This window comes from Labeo rohita, chromosome 15 (genome assembly GCF_022985175.1).
Source record: "Labeo rohita strain BAU-BD-2019 chromosome 15, IGBB_LRoh.1.0, whole genome shotgun sequence".
In the NCBI taxonomy this organism is placed as follows: domain Eukaryota; kingdom Metazoa; phylum Chordata; class Actinopteri; order Cypriniformes; family Cyprinidae; genus Labeo; species Labeo rohita.
The window spans coordinates 12,600,573-12,609,249 of NC_066883.1; the positions used below are offsets into that span (position 1 = coordinate 12,600,573).

General features: G+C 36.9%; 1 protein-coding gene across 2 annotated transcripts in view; it reads left to right on the top strand.

Annotated features, from left to right (window-relative positions):
* rab4b (RAB4B, member RAS oncogene family) overlaps nucleotides 1–6,366 on the top strand; it is a 19,815-nt gene extending 13,449 nt beyond the window's left edge. For both annotated transcript variants that reach the window (XM_051129706.1, XM_051129707.1), the window contains exons 5-8: nucleotides 2,006–2,160; nucleotides 2,622–2,717; nucleotides 2,840–3,017; nucleotides 3,725–6,366. In XM_051129706.1, the coding sequence (XP_050985663.1) occupies nucleotides 2,006–2,160; nucleotides 2,622–2,717; nucleotides 2,840–2,955 (367 nt within the window). In that variant the 3' untranslated portion in view covers nucleotides 2,956–3,017; nucleotides 3,725–6,366. The remainder of the gene's footprint in view (nucleotides 1–2,005; nucleotides 2,161–2,621; nucleotides 2,718–2,839; nucleotides 3,018–3,724) is intronic.
* Nucleotides 6,367–8,677: the final 2,311 nt, after the last annotated feature.

The window sequence follows — 8,677 nt, forward strand, 5'->3', positions numbered from 1 at the left end:
CTGTTTCTCTGGGATGGATTATAAACAGTGGAATCAGGGTAAATATTGACTCAGAAAATTAGTAACACAATTAGCCATTCTTTCAAAGTCAACACGTATAAAAAAAGGTTGATTTCCTGGTATCGCTCTGGATGATTTATCTATGTAGAATATTTGTTAAATATTTGTGCTCATCATTTTTATTTAAATGTAACTTGCAAACCACTGAAAGAATTTTCTTTTTAAAATGTTGTCACACAGGCTATTGGTTAAAGGGGTGCTATTATGCTTTTTCACTTTTTGAATTTTAGTCAGTGTGTGGTGTGTATCTCTGGGCATAAAAAAGATCTACAAAGTTACAAATCTCAAGTCCACTCCAAAAGGAGATATTTAGTTAAAAAAAAAATCCTTTGGACTACAACGTTTGTTTTCCACATGCAATGATGTCACAACGCGGTCCATTAGAATATCATCAAATTAAATCCCGCCCACGGAAATTCGAATTGTTGGAGGGAGGGAAGGGACGAGGTGGGGGATTAGCCTAACTTTAGCAATGCAGTGCGAAGAACCGCTTCAACAACACATGCTTTGACTAGAGTAGCTGCTTCAGAGCTGTAACGCGCCACAGACGTGTGCAGTACAGGGGGTTGAAACACATGCCGAAGCCGCAATCTACACCGGTTGCCGCGTCGGAGCCGTAACGCGCCGTAGACGTGTACAGTGTGTGGTTGATCTGGTTTATTGATCATAGTGTAGATAGCTTCACTTATAACGTGAGTGTTTTGTTAAAATGCATAAACTTGCACTAGAATAGGCTAGACTAATCAGTGATGATGTTATTTGATAATGTTAGGCTGCTTTTAGCCTTATGCTGGAGCTGGTTTCGCGCAATGAAACTAAATATGTATAAATAATTAAAAACATAAGCACAATAATATCATGTATTTGCAATCACGCAGGCTGACGATAAGACCCAACACTACTGTAGTGTATTATTTTTTAAATTACATTTTCTGAATTTTTGATCACATAAATGCAGCCTTGATGAGCAGAAGAAACTCCTTAAAAACATGAAAATTCTTACTGATCCCAAAGTTTTGAACAGCAGTGTATCCTTGTTCTTATTTTTTAGTAACAGATATAAAAATAATGACAAAGATTTTTATATTCACAGCAAAAACCTTTAAAGTTTCCAACATTATTAAAACATAAATCAGCATATTAGAATGATTTCTGAAGGATCATGTGACACTGAAGACTGGATAAATGATGCTAAAATAAATGTAATTTATTTTTGCAATATTATTTCATAATAATAATATTATTATTTTTGTATTTTTGATCAAATAAACATTGCCTTAATGAGCATAAGAAAATTAAAAACATGAAAAATCTCAAAACTGATCCTTTTGAAACTTTTGAAAGGCTGCATACACTTTGCAAGTACACATAATAATACAAATAAGACAAACGGGGGTTCATTTTAAGGTACAGTAGGTGTATTTAACAGTGACATTCAATAAATTGAATAAACAAATATAAAAATAAAACACTATAAACACAACTGTATAAATTATACATTGATTCTTATTATAGCAACTGTATTATTCTTCAGTCAAGCAGAGAGTGATTTTTTTTTTTTTCTTTGTGTTTTGTTGTTTTATTAACATTTAAAAGCATAGTTCACTAAAAATAAAAATTATCATTTACTCACTCTCAAGTTGTTTTAAACCTGAATAAGTTTCTTTTTGCTGTTGATCATAAAATTTATTTTGTGGACCAGCAACTGTTTGGTTACCCACATTCTTAAAATATCTTCTCTCGACTGTTAGTTTCACTTTAGAAATTACCAGCTGTGTTTATATGTAAACCTTGTGTGTTTTAACAGTATTAGCGCAATCTTACATGAAAGATAACAGTCCAATAATCAGGCGCTTTTTGACAGGCTTTTTAGTGTGCGTGCTCTTCATGATTTGAAAAGCAACATACAAATTAATTTGACTTTGTCTTCATTTCTGTACTCTAGTCGAGAGACCTACAATGCTCTGACAAACTGGCTGACGGACGCACGGACACTGGCCAGCCCCAACATCGTCATCATCCTGTGCGGGAATAAGAAGGATCTAGATGCGGACCGTGAGGTCACCTTCCTAGAGGCGTCTCGTTTTGCCCAGGAGAACGGTTAGAGCTGCTCTTTAGGCGTGCCACGTTTGTAACTACAGTCTGTAATGACTTTCCTTTGGCTGTTTCTGCCTAACAGTGTGACACAACATCAGTTTTCTCTTGCTTCTGGCACCTGTTTGGCGTATATCTAGATCTGGTTGTATTCATAATTAATAATTGTCAAAACAGATGCGTGCAGAGAGTACACTTTTCTTTTTCTCTGTTGTTAGAACAGCGGGATTTTTATGAGCGGCTCATTTACGGCGCTTCTGTATTGGTCACAGGAGTGCTGTAGACACGGCTAAAGACCATAAGTTGGTTCTTGCTGATGATGCTCTTCACACTATAGCACCCTCATGTAACTGATGCTTAGAAAGCCTGATAACAGGTGTCCATATGGAGCTTTACAACATAAAAACATTTGCAGTGTTAGCAGATGATTGATTTTGATGTGCTAGCCTTATTCTTTCCTCCCTCAGAGCTGATGTTTTTGGAGACGAGTGCTTTAACTGGGGAAAACGTAGAAGAAGCCTTTCTCAAATGTGCCCGTACTATCCTCAACAAGATTGAGTCGGGTATGAGAAAACACACTGCCAAGACAATTTTTATAATTTAAAGATCTGTGAAATTTGTTGATCAAATATGATACAGTAGGCTTTATAGAGCTAAGCTTTGTGTTCACTATGTGCTCATACAGGTGAGTTGGATCCGGAGCGGATGGGTTCTGGGATCCAGTATGGCGACGCGTCCCTGCGGCAGCTCAGACAGCCCCGGGGCTCTGCTGCACAGGTCAAGCAGCAGTGTAACTGTTAGGGGCCCGGACACCCTGACCACTACCTGACATCCGACCCTACACACACAACCTCCCCCCTCAGGTCAGTTCAGCACTTTCATATGACTGGGCTATATTAGGGTTACTTATGAAAGATTAAAAGAAGCATTGTGGGATTACTGCAAACAACTCAAACTCTATCCTAACAGTCTACTCTAATGAGAGTTAGTTGAAATGTAGCTGCAAAGTTACTTATAGTCAACATAATTTTTGAAGGGGACCATCAAAATAAAATGTAACTTTAATGTCTATGGCGCAATACATTGCAGCAGGATAAATGTTAAATGTTACATAAATAATGTTACATACTGTTTTGAAAGTATATTTACATGATTTAAACAATTTATGTGTTCAGGTGCATCCACTTTACAGTTAAAAGGATTATTGTATTATAAAAAAGTGTCTTACGCTCACCGAGGCTACATCTATTCGATCACAAATACTGTAAAAACAGTAATATTGTTAAGTAAAAATAAGTTTACTATTTGAATATATTTTAAAATTTATTTCTGTGATGGCTAAGATGAATTTTCAGGAGGTTACTCCAGTCAACAATGATAACAGCAACTATTGTTTTGTTTTTTTTGTTTGTTTTTGTGGCAGGGCAGTAAACATTTGAACCACTGGCCCGACCAGGCCAGTAGAAAAAATCCTTAGCTCCTTGCTCTGTATTTTCTTTACACTGACTTTCAGTTTTGTTGAAATGAATAATACCGTTTTTTTTAAACATTCTTTATCTTTTTCTTTCAGCTCCGGGTGTCTCTGGGTATGCACGGCCCTTACCCCCTCTCCCAAATGTGACCCTTCCACACCCAGACACATCTGGATCATTTCTTATAAAGTCCATCTGCAACCTTTGACCTCTGACCTCAGAAAGCTGTTCACCTAGGACAGATCTCCCTGACTGCTTTGCGCTGGGCTGGGAGACCCCTAGCGAGGGGCACGGGCAGTAGAGGTGAATCACGATCCGACTGAGAAACTGTGCGTGTGTTTTTAACTTCTCCTGTGATTCTTACACACACAGTTCCTTCTTATAGAGTAAACAGCAATCATCTAGACACATCATCTAGGCCATTCAACGACAGCAGTAGATCAAACATTCCTAGGTCTTAAATTAGATATTGTTGAATCGTTTTATACATTGTGACATATCAGAACTTTGTTGGTGTTTTGACATTCCTAAAAATGACACATAAGCATTTGAGTGCTCTGTGCAAGTTAGTTTGTCAGTTATTACAACAGGCTGCATTTTTAACCTGCTAAAATGACTAGAAAGCCAAATATTGATCTCCTTAGAGAACATACAGCTGTTAAAACCCCTTATACACTCAGATATTTACACTGTTGCATTGGTCATGCATTTATAGAGCTTTTGAAAGCACAAAAGAGGTGAAGGGGAAAAAGAAACATCTGTTCAGATCTTGTCACTCGGTCAGCACTATCTGGTGCATATCAGATGTTTACCGCCATCTCAGTCTGGCTTGGGTTAGAGGTTATCGTCTAGCTTAACCTCACCCGTCTTTCACAGACCTCCTACCTTCACGTTTATTGAAATTAAGGACAACAAATCTTGTTGATTTTGTTCTTATTTACACATTTAGAAATATAAAATAATACACAATTGGTGTTTAAAAATGTGTTTTACAGAATGCCAAAAAATTGCCTACAAAAATAATTGAAAATTCTGGAACTAAAACTCAAGAACTCAAGTTATATTTCATCCTAAATTTGAAATAATTAAATAATAAATTATGTTTCCTAAAAAAAAAAAATAAAGGCTGTTTTAGTACAGTTAATTTTGACTTGAATGAAGCACATTTTCCTCACAAACTGTCATTAATGTTAAATAAATTCTAAAATAATTTATGCTCATTTTAAAACATTTTTATTACATTATAGTAATGCAAATATCATTTTAATGCTTAATTATCTGATATAAGATGTCACAATGCATAAAAAAAAAGAAATCATGATAGCAAATTTCTTTGTGGGGTGAAACCACGCATTTCTTTGAGATTCAACCCTGTTATTTTGGAGTTTAACTCACATAAAAACTGTACACCGCAAGTTATATTGTTAGAATGGAAGAATATTTCCGTGCAGCAACCAGCTCCGACTCCGAGACTGCAACATGATTCATCTTCCACTGTAGCTGTGGTGTTTAGTCGTACATATTTTGGGTTGATTTGTTCGTTGTTTGCTCTGGTTACCCATGACAGGGAGATCTAGAGGTGATGAGCGGCACAGTGCCCCGTTCCCTCAGTGACATCATCATTATGCACCACAGACAGACCTGTTTTGATCTGTGTTTTAAATACTGTCTACGTGAATTGTGGGTTTTCTTTTTTTTGTTTTCTTTTTTCCTCTGCAAGTGCACTTTTTTTGACTGTTTATATACTGTACCTATAGAATTGTACAATTTATAGTAATTTAATGATATTAAATGAGAGAATATTGTTTGAGGAGTGATCATTCCTTACTAAAGAACAACTGAGACTAGTCCGACACTATTTCAGCAGTAAGGAGTCGTCTTGCCACCTCAGCTGTGGACAAGAACATGCTGTTAGTCGTAAATGTGGGGTGGGTGATTGCCACATCTCTTCTAGTTCAAGCACAGCCTTAACTGACTAACCACATGATTGTTCTTCGTCATTCAAGAGGCTGCCTCATACTCTCATAATCATCCAAGCTCTTAAAATGCACTTATACTGTTACATTTATTTGTATTTGTTGCTCCACCGCGTTGTTGCTTACCTGTTTTGTCTGATTTAAATCATTTTTATCCAACAAAATTTAGAATCAGAGGAATATTCCAGGGTAAATAGATGTTACAAGTTCTCTTGTTGTCACACTAGACTTTGAGCTTGTGAAATTTGTACAGATACTGCAACATTTGTAATACGAGTCACACTCTGTATCTTTTTTAAAAACAATTCAGCATATTTAAAATGGGAAAAAATGCAATCTATTCCACTTAAAGTAGTTCAGTCTTTCTTTTACTTCAGCTAAAGAGGTCGCATTCAAATTTGAACTTTGGAACGCAGCAAAATTCGCATGAGCTTTCTGTCTCCCACATTCGCATGCTGAAAAAACAAACAAACAATAGAAACCATCACAGAAAATTTCCTCTACAAATACCATTACAAACATTACAAACTATCAACTTTTAGCCATTAAATCCATTAAAAAGATTTTTCTCTAGTGTGTTTTGAGACATATTCCATTACGGTTAAGTGGTTTTAACAAGCCACCAGTAAAAGGTGACCAATTACCAGTAGAAACCAATAGGCACCATTACAGTTTCCATTAAAACAGTACAATTCCCATTATACCCAGTAAAACCATTACAAATTCTGTGTTTGTTTCTGTTGATTTTTTTTTTTTTTTTTTTTCAGCAGGGTTGTGTTTAAATAGTTTAAAGTCAGTTTAATAGGAATCCAAGCAATCATGAACTTCAAAGATCTCTTCAGACAGATTTCTCAACTGGTTCCAATTGGTCATGTGGGTTTGTCACATTGTCAAGCCAAAAGCTGTTTCAGTAGGAATCTGTGCAATTGAGAATTTTGTGCAAGGTCTAAAAAGGTCCTCATGCAGATTTTGCATAAGTTAGTCACATGAAATTGCCACACTGACCAACAGAAAACTGCTTGGTTTGAAAGTGACTACTGTATGAACTGTGCTTTAAGATCGCTACACTAATGACAGTGGAAAAGCACAGTTTTTTTTGGCCATTAGGCAAACATTTTTCTGCCAAAAAATGGTCCATTTCCTGAATGTGATCACACCTGTACAGTGTATAGCCCCTTTCACACATACAGATTTTACTGATAAATTACTGTTAAGAGATCATGTGTGAAAAGGCAAAATACCGCTAAATTCGTTCTGGAAATTTACCGGTAGTTTTAAAATTAACATTAACATTAACATTACCGGTAATGTGCTCTGTGCAAACAAAGAACGAGATTATGAACAAGAGCATGAACAAGTTCAGAATGTGCTGAAATAGGACGTCTACTTAGAGCCAATCCAAAGCCATTTAAATTCACAATTCAATGGCTATGGGCCGATAATAACATTCTGATGCAGATGATGTATTTACTCCTCACTGTAGTTCAGTGTCTAATGGTGTGTTCACACCAAACATCTCATTTATAGTTTAATAATCTGCACGAGTAGATTACATACAACGTCAATGCAAAGACGCAAATTTGCGCTGGACGGCGCAAATAATACAAATTGGGTGCAAGTTAAAAAATTTCAACTGGAGCAGAAAATGCGCATGACGGGTTGTCGCGCAAGCCAATCAGCAAAGAACTTATTGACACGTCTGGTTGTATCAGAAAACGGAGGAAAGTATTACGCGATGATTGTATTCACGAGTGACACGGAAAACATCCTGCGACTAATCTAGAGAGATAAAGCTGATGAAAATATTCGCTTTGCGTTTGTTGTGCGTACAGCATAATGGTGTGTTCACACCAAACATGAGTTTTATAATTCTCACGAGTAGATACATACAAAGTCAATACAAAGATGCGAATGAACAGGAGTTCACATGGGGCGATGTGAAAGACACAAATTGGGCAGTGTGATTGCTGCAAACGCAATATCATATCTCTCGTGCAAGTTGAAAAACTTCAGCTTGAGCGGAAAATTCGCATGACGCGTTGTTGCGCAAGCCAATCAGCAAAGAACTTGACACATCTGGTTGTATTAGAAAATGGAGTAAAGCATTATGCGATGGGTTTTATTCACAGGAGTGATACAAAAAACATCCAGTGAGTTATCTAGAATGATAATGCGATGAGAACATTCGCTTCGCATTTGGTGTGTACACAGCATAATGGTGTGTTCACACCAAATGTGAGTTTAAATATTTGCGCGAGTAGATTACATAAAAAGTCAATGCAAAGACGTGAATGATGCAAACTGGGTGACGCAGTTGCTGTGAACATGCGATTTCTAGTGTTTTCCACGCAAGTTGAAAAATTTCAGCTGGAGTGGAAAATGTGCATGACGTGTTGTCGCGCAAGCCAAACGGCGAATAACTTATTGACACGTCTGGTTGTATCAGAAAATGGAGGAAAGCATTACACAATGGTTTTATTCACACGAGTGACATGAAAAACATCCAGTGAGCAATCTAGAGCATTAATGCGATGAGAATATTTGCTTCGCATTTGGTGTGCACACAGCATAATGGTGTGTTCACGCCAAACATGAGTTTGATTATTCATGCGAGTAGATTACATACAAAGTCAATGCAAAGAAGGGAATAGATGCAAAATTCACTTGGAGTGATGCGAGTGACACAAATTGGGCAATGCGATTGCAGTGAACACGCAATAACGTGTCTTCTGCGCAAGTTGAAAATTCAAGCAGAAATTTTGCATGACGCATTGTCACGCAAGTCTATCACCGAAAAAGTTCACTTCGGGAAGCACAACCCTCGTCATTTCTGGTTAATGTCACAGAATTTACCGGTATTTTGAAACTGATGTATGAATGGTGCTTTACCGGTAAAAACAGAATGTCATTGCCTGTGTGAACAGTGCATTTTTGTATTTAGCGGTAAAGTCGTTCCAGTAATTTTACAGCAATTTACTGGTATTACTGTGTGAAAGGGGCTTATGATGCAAGTGTTGTTGTTTTTGCTACATTACTTTCTAAGATTAATTAACAGCATGTCGCTGATGCTGTCCA